General features: G+C 39.6%; 1 protein-coding gene across 10 annotated transcripts in view; it reads right to left on the minus strand.

Annotated features, from left to right (window-relative positions):
- Positions 1 to 5425: 5425 nt before the first annotated feature.
- Positions 5426 to 22978, minus strand: part of BMPR1B (bone morphogenetic protein receptor type 1B) — a 437941-nt gene continuing 420388 nt past the window's right edge. For all 10 annotated transcript variants that reach the window (XM_023582890.3, XM_023582891.3, XM_023582892.3 and 7 more), the window contains 3 exons: positions 11840 to 12015; positions 7849 to 7979; positions 5426 to 5904 (listed from right to left, as the gene is read on the minus strand). In XM_023582890.3, the coding sequence (XP_023438658.1) occupies positions 5779 to 5904; positions 7849 to 7979; positions 11840 to 12015 (433 nt within the window). In that variant the 3' untranslated portion in view covers positions 5426 to 5778. The remainder of the gene's footprint in view (positions 5905 to 7848; positions 7980 to 11839; positions 12016 to 22978) is intronic.

Consider the following 22978-nt stretch of genomic DNA (forward strand, 5'->3'; position numbering starts at 1 on the left):
CAGAACCCAGGCTAGGAAACGTCCTCCTGAGGGGGGCCACTGTGCTTTCCTGCCATTGCTGGTCAGAACCACCAACTCAAGCTTCAGCTTATAAAATGCCCAAAGCCCAGAGTATTTCCTCATCTGCGGACTGACCACCTACCTGCCCTTGAATAGGGTGACGTGTGCTGGCACTCACAGCAGATCGAGGTGGGTATAGTAGGAGGGAGGGTGTACCGACAGCAAACTTCGGTCCGTTTAAAATGTGGTTCAGTTTATATCCTGCAAAACTAACAGCCGTCAGGAACCGCAGTATTTCTGAGTACCTGCTATTGCTATGTGCCCAACGTGCGAACATCTCACATGTCATGTATTGCTCTCAACTGATCATAACGGCCCTATGGGGTGGGCATTTTTATCTCGACTTCGAGGTGAGAAGACTGAGACTAAGATATGAAGGGCTTCCACAGAATGGAGAAAGTAAAAATGGGATTGGAGCCATCCCAATCCTGGGATGAATTCTCTTGGGAAATGTGCAGCTGGCTATACACATCCAGTAACACGCCAAGTTCTGAGTCCCTGGTAACTCCTAAGATGCAGGCTCTTGTAGTCTCCATTCCCAAAGAATCTGGGGCTTCCTCTGTCCTGATCCAATCTCTAATGGCTCCCCAAAACCAAACTTTCCACCCTGCCCTCTAGGATGCACAGTCCATGGAAAAACAACTGTTAACACCGTCTCCCCTCCTTTTGTGTAGGGTTTTCTGCTCTCCATTTGAGGAGCAATAGCAATAGCTTCCACATGCCATGTCCCTCACAGCTGGGAGGCAGGGTAGGGCTGTCCTCAGCTAATGCTCCAGATCATTACCCTTGCATAAAAAGAAACACACACACACTTTTTTTTCTCAGCTCCAAACCATGGAGCCCTCCCAGCCTCAATCTCTCCACCCTCTGCCACTCCATGACTGCCCTTGAGATTTTGGTGTCACAGTCTCTGTCTCCTCAAGACTGTCATCAAACTTTGTGGTGGTGGAAGAGTACTGCAAAATGCACAACAGATCCAAAAGTCCAGCGCCCAGGCTCCTCTGACTCTCCTCACTGGTGATCTTCAGGCACGCTAATTAAATCTACCCTGACTACTCCCTCAGCCTCGACCTTACTCTTGCTGCGTCCCCTCTGAAACGCTGATCCTGACACTCCACTTTGACCACCGTCCCTTAGCTGTCCATCCTCCTCTCTCATGTTTGCTACACATCCCGTCAAATACATTAGGATTCCTTGTCCTTGACCTAATTTCGTTTTGCCTTTTAGCTGCCTCCTCTTTAATTTCTTTCCTACTCTGAGCCATGTCATCCATACCCTTGATGAGGATAATTCTTACTTTCCACTACCCACTGCTGTGTCTGGTAAACCCCAACACTGAAAAATTCCAATTGTTGCTACTTCTGTGCCTTTATTTGGATTGCTGATAGAAAAATAGAATCACATAACCACACAGAAAGAAGACACTATGAATCAGTAATAACAGCCAATAATTTAGTCATAGCTGAATGCTGACTATATGCTGGATGCATGGACTTCATCTTCAGAACAATTCCAAGCAACAGATACTAACATTTTCCTCATGTTCTGGGGAAAAGAAATGAGCCTTCAAGAGGTCAAAACGTGCCTAAAGTCACACAACTGAGGGAATGAGTGAACCTGGATACAAACACAGTCTGGAGGACCAGCAGCCACAGTCTTGGCCTCTTGCCACAGTTAGTATCTTCGGTCCTGTGTCGCCAGCATTGCTCACAGTCACCCAGCTGTGCTCCCCTAGTTAGCTCTGATTTCCCACAGTTCAATTTTAAACACCCCCACTTCTTTCATACTGCTGAGATCTTTGCGTTTCCCCTCAAAGCAAATGCCTGAGCCTCCTACTTACAGAGAATACAGAAGCCAGCAGACTATTTCCCTTGCCCTCCTGACACCAGATGTACAAACTTACCTGAATTTCCCTCCTTCAACTCTGCCTACCCTCCTGTTACAATGTGATATTTGCAAAGAGGAAGAAAGGCAGAGCTACAAGATAACAGACTTTTTTTTTCCCAAGAGGAGAATGAAACCATTTTATTTGGGGGGAATGTTAAAACAAAAGCATATACAATTTGTAGCAAATACAATACAATTGTTGTTCCCTAGTTCTGAATAATTACAGTATATACAAATTCAATAAGGCACTGGTTCCCCAAAAAACACAAATGAGTTTTCTTTTGAAACAGACAACAAAACTGCTTATACATTGCCAACTTTTCCTCAAAAGACATGGCATTTTGTTTTGTTTTGCACAGGAGGAATCATAATTGCTAAATTAAATCACTTCAGGTGCCACTTCTTTCATTTCCACTGCTGTGTGACAGAGTTATCTAAAGAGATATATCTACTGAACACATTCAAGTATAAGAAAAAATTTAACCTCTTTCAGTGCCTTTTCACTTGTAAAGAACCTGAACAGACCAACAACTTCTAATAAATTTCTAATAAATATGTATGACTCCAAGAACATAAAATTTGGCCATCATTTAAGTACTTGGTGTACTTGACCACACCCCAATTGAAATGTATCAAATAATCCCCTGTTTAAAAACAAAAACAAAAACAAACAAAAAAACCAGCATGTTTTCTAAGAAGCTTTATGTCTTGGGAATAAAAAGAATGGCCACTAGTGACTTTCAAACTGTGCTTTCCAAAGTCAAGTTCTGTTCTTCAGACACAAATGTTCAGAGCACAGCCACTTTTGATTTAACAATCTACACATTTTCATAAATAAATATTATGTTTCATTTAGTACTTTATCATCCATAAAATTTTACTCTCTAAGCCACATAATGGAGTTGTGCCAGACTCCAAACTGAACATAACATTTATATATACATATATATTTATATAATATATACACACATAAACTATAAACCTGAACATCTTAGCATACAAAACTTATATCATCTAACAGCTAGTCTTTTAGAATTCCTTTGGGGGGAGTTTAGGAAAAAAATTAGTCTTTCAAATAGTCCTGAAAGTAAGCAATCAACTAAATTATTAATTTCCAGGATCCCACAATATACTGAAAAACAAAACAAACAAAACTAAAACAAAATAAAATTCACTTCTGGACTGCTAAAATTTTGAAAAACAAAAAGAATTATTTGGAAGTGAGTAGGCAGTCTAAGAAAAATTTAGTATTCCCTAACTAAAGTAGATTTGGGTACTATATAGAGAAGAATCTATTCAAAAATAAATTCTTGTCTTATTAAAAGACTATTAATAGCTAAGTGGGTCCTTTTAAGAATAATTTTGAAATGTTCATAGTGAGTAAAATAAGGGTGTGGGTTAGAAAGTAAGCTATCAATTTTTCCAAAGCAACCAACAAATAATATCAAAGAAATCTGAATACTATTTTAATTTCTTCCCATTATCCATTAGAACCAAGACATTATAAATCCAGTTTACTTTCAAATCATCACCGCCCTACAAAATATCCTGATTTTAGGTTATCCATGCTTAAGAACTTCTAAAACAGAAAACACATTTTTATTTAAGAGGTAATCTCAACCTCACTCAAATTTAGGGAATACCACATAGGACTGCTATAAACGTTTACTTATTATTTCTATATGATCTGATTAGAGGCACTGGACCTTTTCTTCCAGGCTCAGACGATTATCACACTTAGTTTTAACCATATATTCCTTCTAAACTACCACAAAGACTATAATTTGACATGAGAAAGGAACCTTTAAATTACTACTGAGGTTAATTTTAGTGTCAGTCAAAGCAGCATTCTGATGGCAACTATATTTGGCACTGTCTTTAGTCTTTGAAAAAACAGATTTTTTTTTTTTTTCAAATTCAAGGATTGAGAAATTCTTAGTTACAAATGTGGCTATAAAGCATCAAGACGTGAATGCTGAATGCAGAACACTTGGGTTTCTCTTTATGATTCTCTCAAACTGTAAGCACAGCTCATAGCCACTCACTGCTCTGGGATGTTTTCTGGATGAACAAGTCACCAGCTGCAAGCCTACTTCAGAAGTGAGTGATATGTTTTCTCATTTCTCTCGTAGCTGTCAAATTTTCACAACTCCTCCATCCTTCAGTCCCCAGATGATGAGGATGTATTATAAAACACCGCCCCCTGGAGTGTTCTGTAAGGAACGTCTTTTTTAAAAAGGCCAAGGGGAAAGTTTCAAATTCTATATCAAACATCACAGAATTTCTAAGAAGCAAACGAAAACCACAGGAAAGAAATGTAAATGAATAGAGTTGAGAGGGATGTGCACAACTTCTGACTTGATTATGTTCCCATTGCTGAGGTGTCTTGGCCCTGTCAGCCGTTTCACCCAAGTCACTCAAACTTAAAACCCTATAGAGTAGGTGAAGAGATGTTCTGCACAAGTGCCACAGTGAAGAAAAAAATAAATTAAAAAGTGAAGTGAACATCATGGGAATGAAATGAAATAGTTACCATTCATATGAACGTGGACTTATCAGTTTAGGTATATATACTCAATCCTTACCTATCCTAGAGTAATAAATCACAGCAGCCATATTTTGTGGTCTCCTCTCACCCTCTTCTGCTGCCCCATCTGAAGGTTATATTATGTTTTAAAATTAAAATTTAGTGAAATTAATCTGACAGATGCTTCTTCTTTTTCCTCAGAAAGAAAGAGAACAACAACAAAAAATCCATCTTCATACAAAACAAGATGTGCCTACTTTTCCAACCCTGTGCTTCTGATATCGGTTTTTCTGAATATATAAGAAACATGCTCTCTGCACCCCTCCCTCACCCCCTACCTTGTAGGCATGTCCTTCCTATAACACAAGAGCAAATTATCTCTATTTTAAAGCATCTTGTCTTAAACACAACTGATGGCAATTTTATGTAAAATTGATCCTTTCATTTGAGAGACCAAAAATATGCACGTCAGTGCTTTAAGCACATAAACATAGCTTTGTTTGCGTTTAATGAAAAGGAAGGGATTTCACCATGAAAGAAATGCCTAACAGAAAATTAGAAACACAAAATGCTTCTGTAAAGAACAGCATCAACATTTACTTCTATCAGAGTCACACAAAACCTTCATTTGTTCCACAGTGGCTGAAGCTGCAAAAGGCCACCGGCAGGAATTCCAAAATATGGCCTCAGACAGGTGGCATTTGTACCCAGGTGCATTCACATTGCAGCGGCCACCCCCAACGCAGGCTGGATTCCGTGGTCTGAGGAGGCAGCCAAGGGACTGTTAAGATGAGTTCCATCCTGTTCTCCACCTTCACAGACTGTCTTTTGGTTTGAAGAGTGCAATGATATTTTACCAATAGAAAAAACCCATATTTTCATAATTTACCGTCCAGCAGGGTTTCTGGGAAGAACTTTTTTTGTTATTATTTAACTATAACAGTATAAACCTTAAAACATCTAAATTATTTGTTTTATTTTGGCAAATTTTAAAGCATCTTAAAATTAAAAAACGAAAAGGCAATCCTAAAATACAAGGCTTTCTTAGAAAGCAACATGCATCATATCTTGAACAAGTTACCCAAGCGGTTTCTCCCTCCTATAAGCAGACGTGGGTGGATCTGGGTTTCGGGGAATGCGCTCTGTCCAGGGCTCTCCCTGAGAGGTGAGGTCTGAACCCACTGGGAAGCAGGACGATGTTCAAGGCTTGCACTATGGATGCTTCTTTAACATCTTTTGCTCTGCCCACCAACAGAAAAATAGCTATTGGCTTTTGTAAGGAAATGTTTACTTTTCCCCTCAAGTCAGAGTTTAATGTCCTGGGACTCTGACATCTTTGCAAGTGTTTTCTTAACACGGAGGGCTGTCAGCCTCGAAGCAGGATTATGAGCCCAGCATTCTGTCATGAGTTTCCCCATCTGCCTTAGACACTATGGGAAGAGAAAAGGAAATTGGAACAACATTAGAGAAATGTATTCGCTGCAAGGCTGATACGATATTTGGCTTTTAATTTGGTTTTTTAAGTTTGAACATCGTTTTTAACAGATAACCTTAAAAACCATGCGACATAAATTTCATAAAAACTCCTTTTTCATGCAAAATTATATATGACAGATTTTCATGTCCTCCTTGAGAAAGGAGCAAGCAGGTGGTTCTGCTGATTACAGAAGGATTCTTTGTAAGTCAGTATTAAACAAACACAAAAACACCGAGGGAAGCAGTATTCCATTCCACACTCCCGTTTGTTTACAACACTTGATAAGTTTAAATCTTTTATCCAATTCCATAAGGACTTATATGTATAAATATGGTTATTCCTAAATCACAACTGTCTGCTACAATAACAGCATCATACTATACCATTTAACAAGATTAATGACCTGTGCATAGCAATGCTAAAACTTTCTCATGTGGCACATCAATTATTACTCTTTCTGTTGAATAGTGCTAATTCACCTCATTAGAATTGCTCAGTGAAGAAATTTCAAGTAATACCAATGCCCCAAACCACCTTCAAAATAATATAACTGCAACATCTCGCAAAGATTTCAGCCCAGCTCTTTGGAAAATATATGTATTAGCATTTCAGTAACTTTCCCAACACTAAGGAATCAAAGGTTGTATTTTAACTGTATTTTACACTGAAGAATTAGTTTACAAATAGTCCTCTGTTCATTTGTTTGCATTGGCTTTGCATATGTTTGATAAGATTTGATAGGAATCTTTTTTTTTTCTGGGTGTGCCTCAAACCCATCTCTGAATGTTCTAGTCTGCCAGTCCACTCCAGGACTGGGGTGAATTGGAAGGCTAAGAAGGTGGATGGGGAGAAATACAGGGTGGGAGGAGGCCAGGTCAAAAAAGCAGCAGCTCCTTTACAGACCTTAGTTTCACTACCACATCCTTATGGCCAAGCAGAACAGTCATTTGTTCAAATTGCATCTCATCACCCTTACTTAAAGATAACGCAGAGGCAGGCATCCCAACTCAGCTGAATTGTAGCATTTCTGTATATAGAAATTTTAATTCTTCAGATGCCTATCTTTTCTCTCATTAAAATGACAGGATGTTGTATATGGGCATGTATATAGTTTAGAAGAAGCAAAATACATTGAAAAGACAACACAGAGAGTGAACCCTGATGTAAACTACGAACTTTAGTTAATAATAATGTATCAAATTTGCTTCGTTCATTGTAACAAATATACCATATTAATTTAGCAAAGTGTGAGTAATAGGGAACTGTGTGGGGCGGGGAGGCCAGAGAAAGAGTATATAGGAACTCTGCAATTTTTGTATAAATCCACAATTTTTTTTTATAATTAACAAGATTATTTTATTTTATTTTAAAGAAGCTTTAGATGACATAAATGATACATTAAAAATATAGGGGGATTCCTATACATCTCATTCCTTCCCCTCCCACATTTTTATCCATTAACTCTTTTTTTTTAACTTTTTATTGTATTTTTTTTGAAGATACATAGACCACAAAACATGTTACATTAAAAATATAAGAGGTTCCCATATACCCCACACCACACTCCACCCACTCCACCTACATCAACAACCTCTTTCATCCTTGTGGCACATTCATTGCATTTGGTGAATACTTTTGGAGCACTGCTGCACTGCATGGATTATAATTTACATTGTACAATGTAACCCACAATTGCTCTAAAATAAAGTCTATTAAAAAATTAAATTTGAAAAAAAAAGGAGCAGATAATTTAACACACTCCATATAAATTATTGCAATAATTGTCATCACCATCAAAACACAGGGAAAAAGAATTCCTGTAATGAATCTTTGGAATTTGGCAAAAGAAGAAATGTTTAGAAGACAGTCGCTGTCACACAGTGACCTCAAGCCTCACCTCATCACTACTCCACCGGTTGGGGAATGAGGGACGCAGCTTCTTGATGCACACAATCTCTCTCATGTCCTCGTAGGAAGGATCACTGGGCACCAGGTCATGATAGGGGAGCTGGTATTCCTCTACTATACCTGAAAACATGTTGTCATTATTACTATTATTAGTATTTCTTATCAAATGGAAATAAAAGTCTGAAACGCATGCAAACTAGTTTCCAAGAAGGGTGCTAACAGTATTAAAGACCAGTTCAGTCTGGAAAAAGCAAAACACATTTTGAAAAAAGTTTGCCCAAGTAGCACTTAATCTTATATTTAAAAAGTGGATAGAAAAATAAAAAGAAATAAAAAGTGAATAGAAAGCCTAATGGGAAATAATAGCAGGTCTTCAGGCTTTTTTCTAATTTCTGATAGCTAGGTAAAGCAAACATCTCAACTTAATTATCAATTTTATAAAGTCTCTTATATGCCAAATTTTAAAAAAAATCTGTATTAAATCTCAGTGCAAATTTGGCAGGCACATCCAAACATAGACTGCAAAATATGTAACTGTTTCTATTACTGTAATAGGAGATTATGGCTCTCATAATAAATTTGGCAGTGTATCCTACTTCAACAAAATGTCAGATTTACATTTTTCTGCTTAAATCATAAGAATATTTTTTTGTACATTCAAAATTTGGAAAATATATACACTCCAAAATATTAACAATGGTTTTTAGGTACTAATATTATTTTCTTCTTAAAGGCTTCTATAATTATTCAAATTTTCTACAAAAAAAATACATTACTATTAGGAAAAATAAATAAATTGTTTAAAGAAAGGGTAAATCATCTTTTATAGAAATGCCATGGCTTTTTCCCTGACCAAGATGAATTCTCCAGATTGGCACATTATACAGTGCATCATGAAATTCACTGGAGGTTTACTCTGACAAAATCCAGTGTCTGAATTTTACCCTTTCTGGTAAACTCAAACCTACATATAATCAAAAAGTTTTCAGGAGATGCCAAACTGCCTCATATCATTTTAACTCACCACTAATTTTAGCGCTCACTGAGTCCCTAGAGCATTATTATGTGTATTATCTATGCTAATATTTCCTTTGTCTGTGTTTCATCTCTATACAAGATAAACATAAGTATTGGAGCCTGGTACACAGGGAATGCTCACTTCATTTCAGTTCCTTCTTCCTTACTAATTCTCAAGCCAATCACTCTGGAACCATCTTGGGAACAATAACCATGTTTATCTAATTCATGTCATTTTTATCCTTAGTGTCTAATGTTGGTGCCATTACCTGGATGGATTGATGAATGGATGGTGGGATAGATGTAGATACTATAAGAAACACAGACTGGGGTAATATCTAATTATGAATGAATTAATTAAAGTTTGGCTTTGAACTATAGACCTTCCTCCTTTCTCATCATTCAACCAAGTTATCAACATTTTCCATTTTCATGGACATTTAATATTGTGCCTGAAAACCTCAAAATTTTTCTTTCTTTTTTCCTTCCAATGTTTGAATGACCTGTATCTGGATGTGTCTGCTCCACCCAAAGTATCTAAGCTTGAGACAAGCCCAGAAACTTTCAGTATGTTCATAAAGGAAAGTATCAGGGATAGAAATTTGTACGCCTTGCCTCTCTGGAAAGAGAAAAGAAACTAATTTGTTGAGAGTTGATGATCTCCAGGTATGGAGATAGGGATGCTCTAATTTATTAAACTCTCACAAACACTTTTATAAGAGGGCATTAATATCCACACTCTACAAAATGGAGGAACATGGCTCTGAGGCTTAAGAATCACTGGCCAAAGGTTCATATGGAGTTGAACTGGGACTCAATTCATGAATGTTAACTTCACACAGGAATAAGGAAACATTCTGGTACTCCCCAATCTCCATAGGCAAGGACAGCCCTAGCAATGAGATTAATAGCTTGATGTTTACATACAAATCCTTTTTCCTATATCCAGGCCCAAAGACTTTTAAATACCGGCTTTCATAGCCCAATTTTTTTAGATGCTTAAGAAAATATAGGGAAGTGGACTTGGCCCAGTGGTTAGGGCGTCCTCCTACCACATGGGAGGTCCACAGTTCAAACCCTGGGCCTCCTTGACCCATATGGAGCTGGCCCACGCGCAGTGCTGATGCGTGCAAGGAGTGCCCTGCCATGCAGGGATGTCCCCGCATAGGGGAGCTCCATGCGCAAGGAGTAAACCCCATAAGGAGAGCCACCCAGTGTGAAAAGTTCAGCCTGCCCAGGAATGGCACCGCACACATGGAGAGCTGACACAACAAGATGATGCAACAAAAAAAGACACAGATTCCAGTGCTGCTGACAACAACAGAAGCAGACAAAGAAGACGCAGCAAATAGACACAGAGAACAGACAACTGGGGCAGGGCGGGGGAAGGGAGAGAAATAAATAAATAAATCTTTAAAAAAAAAAGAAAATATAAATCAGAAAAGCAAACTTGTACTCTACTCCTTCTTCTGTAAACCTGTCTTAAATATGTAAGGGTAAGCATATTATTCAAAGGTAGGCCCACATACTCTTTAAAAAGCATGAGATCTAGGACAGGCAACTTTGGTAACTCTTTTCCTTTTTCATACTTTTAGTGAGAGATTTATTCAATATCTGATTAGGCAAAATTTCCTAGATTTACCTTCCTTTTGTACAAAAGACTACTCTTACTTTAGACGGAATGTGCTCTATTTTAAATTGCTTACAAGAGGCTCTGATTTCCCAGGATAATGAGAAAAACGGCAGCACTGAAAATGATATTTCTACAAAGCTGTAGTCTGCTAAGACCTGTATCTTCTTTGTATTGAAATATGGCTCTAAATATAAGTTAAAGGCTCTACTAACCAAAGTGGAAAAAAAATTGCTAACATGTTTTGAGTGCTATCCATGTGCCAGGTAGATTTAATTCTCTTTACGCTCATTGATGCCTCACAGCAACCATCTGAGGTAGATACTATAATTAACCTTGTTCTAAATATGAGAAAACTGAAATCAAGGAAATTCTAATAATGTCCAAACTCTCACACAGATAGTAAGTGGCAGGTCCAGGAACAAGTCCCAGCACACTTTAGTGTACAATGCACTTTCAGAATCCTGGTCAAGTCCATTTGTTCATGAAGGTGAGCTCAAACTGGCCTTTATGAAGAATGGCAGCAGCATCAAGCTTTCTCACTGAGAATGATCATGTGCTCAAGCAAACATCAAGGGTATTTGCTAGAGAAGCGCCTAAGAGTCAGCTCCTTACCTGCAAGGTATTAGAATCTATTTGAATTGTATTATGCGGCAGTAATCAAAACAGTACAAGAAATCATAATACCTCTGGATATTGAAGGATGTCTTCTAATTTGCTATAATTGGTCTCACTAGGGAATTCTTTTGTTTTTAGAAAAAAAAATTATCATGGAAGATAATAGTATTCTTTGCTTTAATTTCCTTCTAATGAAAATGGATGTGTTCAAATGGCTGTACAAGGTAGACTTATAGAAAGTAAAGAAATACAGGAACAAAAGAATGTGTGTCCCATCCCACATTTTTTATGTCTCTACTGTCGCCTGTGCAGAGGAAGCCACAGGCCACTGGGCACTAGAGTTTGAGGTGGCACCCAGCAAGGTGGTGAGGAGAGGCTGGAAGGTATGATTTGAAGAGCAACTGCTAGAGGAAGAGCCCAAGAAAGAAACCAGACAATGCACATAGTAGAAGAGGGTGATTCTTGAAAAGGCAGAGGAAACTGACAGTGGATCTGAAGAGAATCACCAGTAGTCAGTGAAGGGGTCAATCAAAGATGGTTCTAAGTTATGAAATATCATTTCCTAGGAGGACTGTAACTAGACAACAATAGAAACCAAAGGGAAAAGAAAAGAAAATCTGATTTTGTAGACAATATGATAACCTTGATTTCTGATCAAAGATAAAGGATTTGTGATAGCTCTCACTGTGGCTTTTCAAAGATATAATTTACTTACCTCCTGATACACATCTCCTAGCAACCTCCCAGAGGATGAGTCCAAAACTGTACATGTCCGCCATGATGTAAGACTGAAAGTGATTGCGATTCAAGCTTTCATCCAATACTTCAGGAGGCATATAGCGTTTTGTGCCCACTCGAGTGTTGGGTGGTATATCAACTTCATTGGTATCACTACGGGAAAAGTAAAGTAGAACACTCTCAGTGTTAAAGAAAACCAAAAATTGAAAAATCAAGGTTATTCTTGAATAAGGGTTTTAGGAAAAGATGGGGAATGAGAAATTGCAAAGAGTAAGAACATTCCTTGAAAATTATTTCCTGCCAAAAAATTACCTTATGTACTCACATTGGGTAAAAACCCAATGAAGATGAGACTCAAACCAGAGTGAAGCTGCAACACATAAAACTGCACTAGCATTAGGAAAGCGGATGTGGCTCAATAGATAGAGGGTCCGCCTACCATATAGGAGGTCCAAGGGTTTGATACCCAGGGCCTCCTGGCTCGTGTGGTGACCTGGCCCACTCACAGTGCTGCTGCGCACAAGGAGTGCCGGCCCACGCAGGAATGCCCGTGTAAGGGTGGCCCCTGTGCAAAGAGTGGCCCCTGAGCAAGGAGAGCCACCCTGCGCAAAACCGCAGCCCGCCCAAGAGTGGTGCCACACACATGGAGAGCCAACACAGGAAGATGATGTGACAGAAAGAGACACAGATCTCCAGTGCCACCAGGTGAGAATACAAGCGGACAAAGAAGAACACACAGCGAATGAACACAGAGAACAGGATGGGGAGAAGAAGTAAATTTAAAAAAAATCTTTAAATTAAAAAAAAAAACTGCACTAGCATTAGATTACATTTAAATTCTAAACAAGTGCTTAATATCTATTAAATATCTAAAGAATGCTTTCCTTCCCTTTATATTTTACCAGCTTTGCTCTTAAAATTGACATGTACACATTTACAGGGTTTGGTTGAGACAGTGTATTTTAAGTCAGGTATTGTGAGGCTTCTATATCTACAAACATGTAAAAAAGGCTAACAAAGAGGGAAGGAGAGGACTAACAAAAATATGCAAATGTATTGTTTTGACAAGCAGGGACACATACAAAAGCTTTCTACTGCCACTAATATTTCATAAGCTGAGTGACATTTTTTAAAAAGGAGGGAGAGAGAAATTTCACAACATGTCCCATTTATTCTCATTTCCTGTAGGCTGTGAGAAAATTTGTGATGGACAGTCACCAGTCTGCTGAGGCACTAGAAATCACTGCCTCAGCACAGTGAGCTGGAGAAGAGTTGTGTGTCCATATTTTGAAGTGGCTGAATTACTATTGCCTACTAGGGGGATGGATGACTGAATGAGATGAGACATGTAATGTCCCTGCTAGCACGATACAAGGCACATATTAGATGCATAATAAGTACTACCTTAACAGAAAATAACGGTACTAAAAAGAGCCATTATACAGAGATGGAAGTACAATAAAACAGAAAAACGCACAAAAACTTAGAACCAGACTAAAGTTTGTGGCAAATCTAGGAGAAATCTTCTAGCTCCTGACTACCGAGAATCTTTTTTCTTTTCTTTCCATCTCTCTCCATTGACTCTCAACCATTTACATGTTATTTCTCCTCAACATAAAAAATAGGTACATATATCTAACACCACACATTTATAAAACTTGTGTTATAGACAAATAATACCAAATTAACCAAACTCTGGTAGCTTTTGGTAATAAAAGAAAACCTCTGGATGGAACTTATTCAATCAATCTCTATCTTCTAAAACATAAAGTATTAAACATCATTTGGGAAAATTTAAGGGGTGGCAGTCATCACTATGTATATCTCAACACTGTTTATGGTTATCAAAACGTATAAACATTAAGCTTCGGACTTAGAGACTTTTAAAATTTACTTCCAGATAAAACCTTCACTCTAAAGCTATTTCTACAGACATTTCATCAGTATACTCATCAGGTCCCTCATGGTCGTTTAGGAACAACAACTCTGAAGGAACTTCATTTCCTAATATAAAAGTAAAAGTGTAAACTTTTTTAAAAAAAGAAAAAAGAAAGGACTAAAGAATAGGTCTTCTTTAGCATTTGTGAATGTAAGTGTTACTGTTTGGGCTCTTTTCTCAGAATAGTAAAAGAAGTTTAAAAGTTATCTCTAGGGAAAGGGACTTTGGCCCAGTGGTTAGGGCGTCCGTCTACCATATGGGAGGTCCGTGGTTCAAGCCCCGGGCCTCCTTGACCCATGTGGAGCTGGCCATGCGCAGCGCTGATGCGCGCAAGGAGTGCCGTGCCACGCAAGGGTGTCCCCCGCGTGGGGGAGCCCCACGCGCAAGGAGTGCGCCCGTGAGGAAAGCCGCCCAGCGCGAAAGAAAGAGCAGCCTGCCCAGGAATGGCGCCGCCCACACTTCCCGTGCCGCTAACGACAACAGAAGCGGACAAAGAAACAAGACGCAGCAAATAGACACCAAGAACAGACAACCAGGGGAGGGGGGGAAATTAAATAAATAAATAAATCTTTAAAAAAAAAAAAGTTATCTCTAAGCATTTACCATCACGATATAATAGAAAGATGTTGTTTGCATATCTAAATAGTGAAAACGGTAAGGGAGAAAAATGTGCCAAGAAGAGGCTTAATGGTAAGCTGGAAAATTATCAGATTTTAAAGATCCTGCAAAAACTTCACTTCTAGCTATAAAGTCATTTTTCCTCCTACTCTATTCGCCAATACTTCTCTAGTGAGCACACAGTGGGTATTTCATTAATGTGCTATTTGTAGTTTTATAATTTAATTGAATCAATAAAGGAAGACAGTGTTGGGTTCTGGTAGGGAATTCTGTGTTCTGTGCAGAGAAAACAAATGTGGGAGTTTTCAGGTTTTCAGATGGAAATAAGATTAAGGGCCTAAATTCCCAAACATGTCCTGAGAAAGGAAACCAAGAACAGTCTCAGCATTGGCCACACAGGGATGCATTTAGAAAGGCCAAAGACACACTCTGACCACAGCTGATAAAGATGTTAGGCAACTCCACGCCATTCTTACTCTCAGCCCCATAAAAGTGTATCTGGATCTGGGTGGTCAAAAAGGGATAATGGAATATGTGACTTGGAGAACTGAAAAGTAATTGTTACCTTATGATGGGATTAAGACTTGTGATGGCTAGACTCATCTCTAAGCTATATATCCCTCAAAATACTGCAAGCACATGTATTTAAAGATTTTGCTTTTCCCTCAAATACCACAAAATGAATTCCTACAGAGGCGATGCTCAGCAGAACCATGCATCTTCCACTGTCTCTCACTACCCTGGGTGCTTTCAATAAATATCCTTACTACCAGTATTTGAAAAAAATATGTCTTCCAACCAGACTGTGGACTCCATTGAGCCCTGAATATCTACTGTAATCATTTGGTATACCCCTAAAGTATGGCCCCAATCCATCTCCATTCACAGTATGGTTTACGCATGGAAGGCAAATAATATAACATAAATGAAAGAAGGGAAAGGCCTGTTTATAGTAAACTTCATAATAGATAATTTAAAGGGAAATGTAAAAATCTCTGTTATAGAGAGACCCTAAGGTGAGATAGGATAAATAGAATTTTGTTAACCAAATTAATTTTGTAAAAGAAAATTACTATTTATTTGATGGCAAATGCTCTCAGCACTACAACTAACAATAAATGTGCTCCCATCTGTTTGTTAAATTATCTGACTCTCCAGGACACAGAATTCTGCCCCCTTTCCCCTCAGTAGTGTTTCTAGAGTTCAAACTGCATTTCCCCTCAGGTTTTTAATAACATTATCTTCCCTGTTCCCAAATAAGGGTGGAGGAAAACTGAGTTTGTATTGATACTCAAGGCCAGAAATGGACATTAAAGTGACCTAATTCTGGGCACCAAGAATGAAGGAAGAAAAAGAGAGGGGAAGTAGAGTCAGACGGCACTGTGCATGCAAGAATGGGTATAGAGTAACAGAAGGCAAGGGTCGAGGAGGAAGAAGAAAAGAGGAAACATCAGGGAGCCTTCAGCTTGCCCTGGCCTCTTTTCCATGGAATGCTTGGCAGGGTTGGGAAACAAGGTTGCCAGGTAAAGAGGGCGTTTAGAGAAAACAACTCCAAACCCACAAATAATCCTATATACCATAGTGGCTACACACATATGTAGTCCAATGATAAATCCCAACCTAAGGATACTGGTTACTTTGGAAATGATAGAGGGGAATAAAATAGGAAAGAGTAAGCAACAGGAGTATTTGAGATGTTTTATTTCTTTTAAAAAGAAAGAGCAAACAAAAATTTGGCCAATTGTTAATGTTAAATTATCACACAGATGTTCCATATTTTTATACTTTTCTGGGTATTTAAAATATACTTAAATACGTTAAAAATAAAAAGAGCCCAGCAGTAACAGGAAATAGAAAAAGTTACATTTCAGGGATTAAAGGATAGGTCATAGACTAAGGCCTGATGACCAAAAGTGATCTAAATAAACTGGACAAAACTATAGAGCAGGTGAGTTTCTCCTACGGAGACTTTAAAATGTTCTGTCAAAAACATGCTTTCACTCTGAGGGTAACACATTGATCCCTCTTCTCCCTTCCATGGAGAAGAACTACAGATATTTAAATAAAATGGTCACACTTAAAAAAGTTCACTGAATACAGGCAGAAGTCTATTTCACCCTTTTATACATTTACAAGTAATACAATTAATACATCTGGACTCAATACAGCTTTTGTCCCTGTTAATGTGAATACCAGTGCAGAAGAGACTTAAGTAGAATTGGAAGCAAGTAAATAAAATTGGAAGATAAGAAAATAAATTAAGGGATGTCAGATAAATGATTCAAGGAAAAAAACCTTTTATTTGGCCTGAGAATCACACTTTAATAGATATTTCTCTTTATGAAGATGAAGGACTGTGGGATTAGAACTTGATAAATTTAAAATACTTAAATACTTAAAGTTTTCTGAATAAGAAATGATCATTAATTTGGGAGGCTGGGGCTAGCAGACAATTCATTTAGGGAGAAGATAGAAGGCTTAAGGTCATGGCATGATGTTAAGCCCTTGAAGGAAAAAAAATCAAGAATATGTCCTTGTGGCACGGATTTTAGGATTAAATTTAAATGAAGACTCTCCAATAAAAATCCTTAGTAAAGATATCTGCCACCTTGGGCTGGTGGTGTTCGGGAGGTAACAAACCAGCAGCTATATTATGTGGGAAAGGAACCACAGAGATGGGAGGTATACAGCTGGTAGGCTAAAGAGGAAAACAAGCTCCTTTGAATTCCCAGATATACTGGGAATGATGCTGAGTTCCCTACTTTACTGGAGGAATGGGATGCTAAAGGCTAATTTTATCTGAATCTTAAACTATGAGATGCCCTCAGCTGCGGTTACAAAAAGAAGCATGCAAACCAAGTTCATATTTCTGGGCAAAGCCACTGGGATGACAGTGGCACAATAAAGAAAATGGCAAAGTGGTGGAGTGAGAAGTCTACACTGATGAAGAAAGGTTTCCTAACTGTATGGACACTTCTAGTGGCTCCCTTCCCGGTATAGGTGCAAAGTAAGTGAGAGTCCTCAAGGCAAGTGCTTTAGAAGGAGGAAAAGAGAAGGCTTTGAAGACTTTGATGTGTAGAAAGACACGGAGAGAGAGAAAAAAGAAAAACTATAAAACTAAGGTACACCAAGGAGGGGATGGTGGAAAGAATACACCCTGCTGGGAGGCAAAATTTTATCACTGACATTACTTAGCATTGCAGGCACAGGGTGATAATCGCTTTTCTTATTATTTTGAAATTTTCTACAGGCAAGATGCCCCCCTATTACCTATGCCAGGGGCAGACTGCTCCCACCATCCCCCTTGCTACGATACTGTCTCCAGGTCTGGTGAGTACACACTGCAGGTGTGAGAGTAACTGTGGAAGGGAAATCTGAGAGCTGCCTCTGGGCACCAGAGAGGCTGCAAGTGGGGCCAGTTAGGATCCTGAGTGGGCTGCTGAAGGCAACATGAGCCACACTCCTAGGACTTCTGCATCAGGGCACTCCTGATACTCTCACCCATCATGCACTGGATGAAGGACAGGGAAAAGATTTTTATTCTGATAGCAAAGAACACAGCAGCGATATGTATATAAATATATAACCTCTCAGCCTTATTTTGTATTAAAAATGTTATATTAACTAAACATCCTAATTATAAATCCATACCAAGAATTCTTGCAAGTACTGTCATGTAAAGGAAAAGCCCGCTGCTTCATTCAGCAGTGTGCACACTCCCCACTGTACCATAAACCGAAGTGAGAGTCTCATAAAAGTCACCAGCAGAGCCCACTGCGGCACTGAGCGTCAGGCAGGACACCGAGGGCTCAGCTCCGACAAGGTGCTTCTAGCTCATGAGCCTTTGGGAGCTCGTGAGGGGTCCTCCTGCCTGGATGTTGCTGATTCCTAAGATGGAGGGAAAGGGGAGAGAGAAGGGACATAAAAAGGCAACAGACAGCGAAAGAGAGACGCGGCAAACATCGCACACCTTTAATCATCTAAAAAGCTTTTTGAAAAATTATGAACTGAACCTGAAAGACAGTGTGGAGAGGGAAGAAGATGGAGAACGCACACGAGGAAGGCTGATCCTTTGCTTGCAGCTTATCACTGATGCAGAAAATTAACTACACTGAATATACTGGAAAATCTTAGAACACCTCTCAGAAAGATGAAAAATACTCCCCAAAGGGAAAGAGATTCTCATGGAACCTTAAAAAGAAGGAGCTGCCCACATTGCTCTGTGTTTCCTATTGCACCTTGTAAACATCTGTGGAATTGATTTGCTGAATTGAACTCTGACCAGTCGAGTGTTAACCAGGAAGGGGAGTTTTCTGCAGGGCTTTTCACCAGGAGTTACTGCTGCTATGATTCAGTCCAGAAAAAAATCTCACAGTTTCTTAGAAACAGACTTCAGAACTAAAGACTCTTCAACAGAAGGTGGATATGGCTGCAGAAACCTTGACTGGACTGGGAGGGCTGAATCTGCCACAAATTAGCTTAGTTCTAGGACTTCAGCAAGTCATTTAGACATGCCACTTGCTTAAAAACCAATATGCACCCAAATCAAGAAGCCTTTCTAAAAATACGAAATCAGAAAGACTTGGAGGAAATTCAGTATACTCTTGGCTTGCACCCCATCTCTTGTGTGCTTAGACGATGACAATCACCATTTGCAGATCAGTGTTGCAGCCCAGTCTTCGTGGTAGGTTTTCTATTTAAAATTTAATACCTGAGGAGCCCTAAGTGAGATGTTAGTTCCCCCCTCGGAAAATATAAGATTCTGACACTGAAGTACCAGAGCGGTTGCTTGATTCTTCAAGGGATTTCATGCATCACTGTTTTCTCTTCCTAAGACAGATATGGAGTAATGGTAATGTCTTGCTATGGCATCACCTGGATTAAATTTCTGCTGGGCAGGAAATTTATAAGCATTTACATCATTTTCAAGAGAAAAAAACAACACAGGATAAAAAAATTAATATAAGCAGGAAATTTCTAAGGCACCATCTGCTCTCTTTGGGGCCCTGAACTTCCTTGAGACTCTCCCGGTAACGACTGAAAAGCCTGAGAGAACACTTTCCATGCAGAAACCCTAGTAGATTAAGTTTTAGCAGGAAGCTCATATATGAAGCCTGAGTTAGCTATGGGCCCCCAGGGTTAACTATGGGCCCACTTGTAATAAATACCTGTGTGTGCATATGCACACTACCCCCACCCCCAAATACAAAATATTTGGGAAGAGAATAGAAGCTAAATAAGCTTATTAAAGCAAGAATTATAATTGAGTCTCCCTGGGAGCAGATGTGACTAAAGCAGTTGAGCCCGTTTCCCACATGGGAGGTCCTGGATTCAGTAGCTCCTGGTGCCTCCTAGAAAAAACAAAAACAAACCACAAGCAAAACAAACAAACAAACAAAATTATAACACAGGGGAGCTGATGTGGCTCAGTGGATAAGTGCCAGCTTCCCAAATGTGAGGTCCCGGGTTCAATCCCTAGACCTGGTACCTCAAAAAAAAAAAAAAAAAAAAAAATTTAGTCTTTAAAACTGAAGCTCTGTAACAGAAAATAAAATACAATAAAGTCCTTTGAAATCATGAAATACAACCTCTTTTTTTTTTCTTAAAGATTTATTTATTTATTTCTCTCCCCTTGCCCCCTCCCCCTTTCGCCCCAGTTGTCTGTTCTCTGTGTCTTTTTGCTGCGTCTTCTTCTTTGTCCGCTTCTGTTGTTGTTGGCGGCATGGGAATCCGTATTTCTTTTTGTTGCGTCATCTTTTTGTGTCAGCTCTCCATGTGGCAGCACCATTCCTGGGCAGGTTGCGCCTTCCTTCACACTGGGCGGCTCTCCTTATGGGGTGCACTCCCTGCGCGTGGGGCTCCCCTATGCAGGGGACACCCCTGCGTGGCACAGCACTCCTTGCGCACATCAGCACTGTGCCTGGGCCAGCTCCACACCGGTCAGGGTGACCCAGGATTTGAACGGCCGACCTCCCATGTAGTAGATGGACGCCCTAACCACTGGGCCAAGTCCGCTTTCCATGCAACCTTTTTTTAATGAGAAAGGAAACTGAGGCCCAGAATGGTAAATGGTAAATGGTAAATGACAAATGGTCCCACACCCAGTTTCTAGACATTGAAGGTTCTGTGTAGTCAACAGCCATTACAGTTACAAATCTCATCCCTTGATCTCTTGATAAACTAGTCTATAAATACATTAAAAATCTGAATTATCCGTTAAAAAGTATTCTGTTTCACTTTCTCGTGTCAGGTTTTACATGAAATTTCAGAGATTATTAAGTTCATTCACCTTACATAAGCAGAACTAAGTTTGAGAAAATGTAAGGGACACTTCCTGATTCTAGAGTCCATAAAGAAGATTTGTTCTCAATTACTTTGATATTGCCTACATTTATTGATTCAATGCAATACTGGAATACCTACAATGGGTAACCCACTATGTCATGTTAAACAGGAAATACATTTATTAATTTGGCATGGATACTGCTCTCAAGATGCCCAATGTCCAGTAGGAAAGATGAGGCATGTACCAAAATAATCATAATACAAGGTACACAAGGGCCAGGAAATTATTACAGGAAAACAGAAGATAGTGTCATTATTCCTATCCGAAGGAAGACCAAAATAACTTAAAGATAACTCCATGATTAAATTGAGCCCATGGAGAAGTAAGGGTATTTCAAGCTGAGGGACTATGCAATCAAAAGCAAGGCGGCGCAAGCATAGGGTAGGATATGGAGAATATGCAACTGATTCAGTGTTGCAAAAGAAAGCATTCAAGTAGGATATTTTGTGAGATATAAAACCATAAGGATAGATCCCTGGAGCTATATTTCCTTTCCTCCCATAGTCAATATGGAATCATTAATTCATCCCTTATACAAAATGTTTAAGAAACACTTAAGCAATGGGTACCGGGAAAAGGCACAAAGAATGCAATACTGAAAACTACGTGGTATCTGCTTTCAAGGAGCTTATTGTCCACTGGGAAAGACAATAACTACCATACAATAGTGACAGCAGTATGGGCAGGTTCACATGGAGGATAAAGGAAGACAGACTAACAAAAATCAGACTCCTAAGGGTATAATTATGAAGGCTCTTTAAAAGAAACTATGAATATCAATAGTAGTTATCAAAAGAGAAGTGGAGATGCCAGAGATTCAGGTAAAGATAAAAGGAACATTTAAACATTTGAAGGTGAGAGAGAAAATGAAGTGCTCAGGATAATAGTAAATGGTGGGAAGCAGACTTGGCCCAGTGGATAGGGCTTCCACCTACCACATGGGAAGTCCGCAGTTCAAACCCTGGGCCTTCTTGACCCGTGTGGAGCTGGCCCATGCGCAGTGCTGATGTGTGCAAGGAGTGCCCTGCCATGCAGGGGTGTCCCCCGCGTAGGGGAGCCACATGCGCAAGGAGTGTGCCACATAAGGAGAGCCGCCCAGCGCGAAAGAAAGTGCAGCCTGCCCAAGAATGGCACTGCACACAGGGAGAGCTGACACAACAAGATGACGCAACAAAAAGAAACACAGATTCCCGGTGTCACTGATAAGGATAGAAAGCAGTCACAGAAGAACACACAGTGAATGGACACAGAGAGCAGACAACTGGGGGGGGGGGGGGAGGGGGACAGGGAAGGGGAGAGAAATAAAAAATAGTAAATGGTAAGTTTGGGAGTGTGGTGGGAATGGGGCTAGAGAATAATAGCCCAGGGCCCGAAAAGGAAGGGCCCTAAATTTTAATCCATAGCCATAAGAAATTATGAAGTTATTATGGTGTCCAAATTCTCTGAGAAAATAAATCTTACAGTGGCATGTAGGAAAGTCTGGAGAGAGGGAAGACAAAGAGGAAGTAAGTGCAATGTGCCACATAATGATAATCTAGAATGGTGCAGGGGGCCCAAACTGGCTTAGTACAAGTGGGGATATTATGGATAGCCAAAAGGTGGAAGCAACCCAAGTTTCCATCAGTTGCTGAATGGATTAAAAATATAAGGTGTATAATAATGGAATATTAGTCAGCATTAAAAAGGAATAAAGGTGGCGGACTTGGCCCAGTGGTTAGGGCTTCCGTCTACTACATGGGAGGTCCGTGGTTCAAACCCCGGGCCTCCTTGACTCATGTGGAGCTGGTCCATGTGCAGTGCTAATGTGCGCAAGGAGTGCCCTACCCCGCAGGGGTATCCCCCGCGTAGGGGAGCCCCATGCGCAAGGAGTGCGCCCCGTAAGGAGAGCCCCGTAAGTGAAAGCAAGTGCAGCCTGCCCAGGAATGGTGCTGCACACACAGAGAGCTGACACAAGAAGTTGACACAACAAAAAGAAACACAGATTCCCGTGCCACTGACAACAACAGAAGCGGACAAAGACGACGCAGCAAATAGACACAGAGAACAGACAACCGGGATGGGGAGGAAGGGGAGAGAAATAAATAAATAAATAAATCTTTTAAAAAAAAAAAGAAAGGAATAAAGTTCTGATACTTGTGACAGCATGGATGAACCTTAAAGACAACATGTTGAGTGAAATATATCATACAAAAGGCCAAATACTGTATGCTCTC

This window comes from Dasypus novemcinctus, chromosome 1 (assembly GCF_030445035.2).
Source record: "Dasypus novemcinctus isolate mDasNov1 chromosome 1, mDasNov1.1.hap2, whole genome shotgun sequence".
Classification (NCBI taxonomy): Eukaryota; Metazoa; Chordata; class Mammalia; order Cingulata; family Dasypodidae; genus Dasypus; species Dasypus novemcinctus.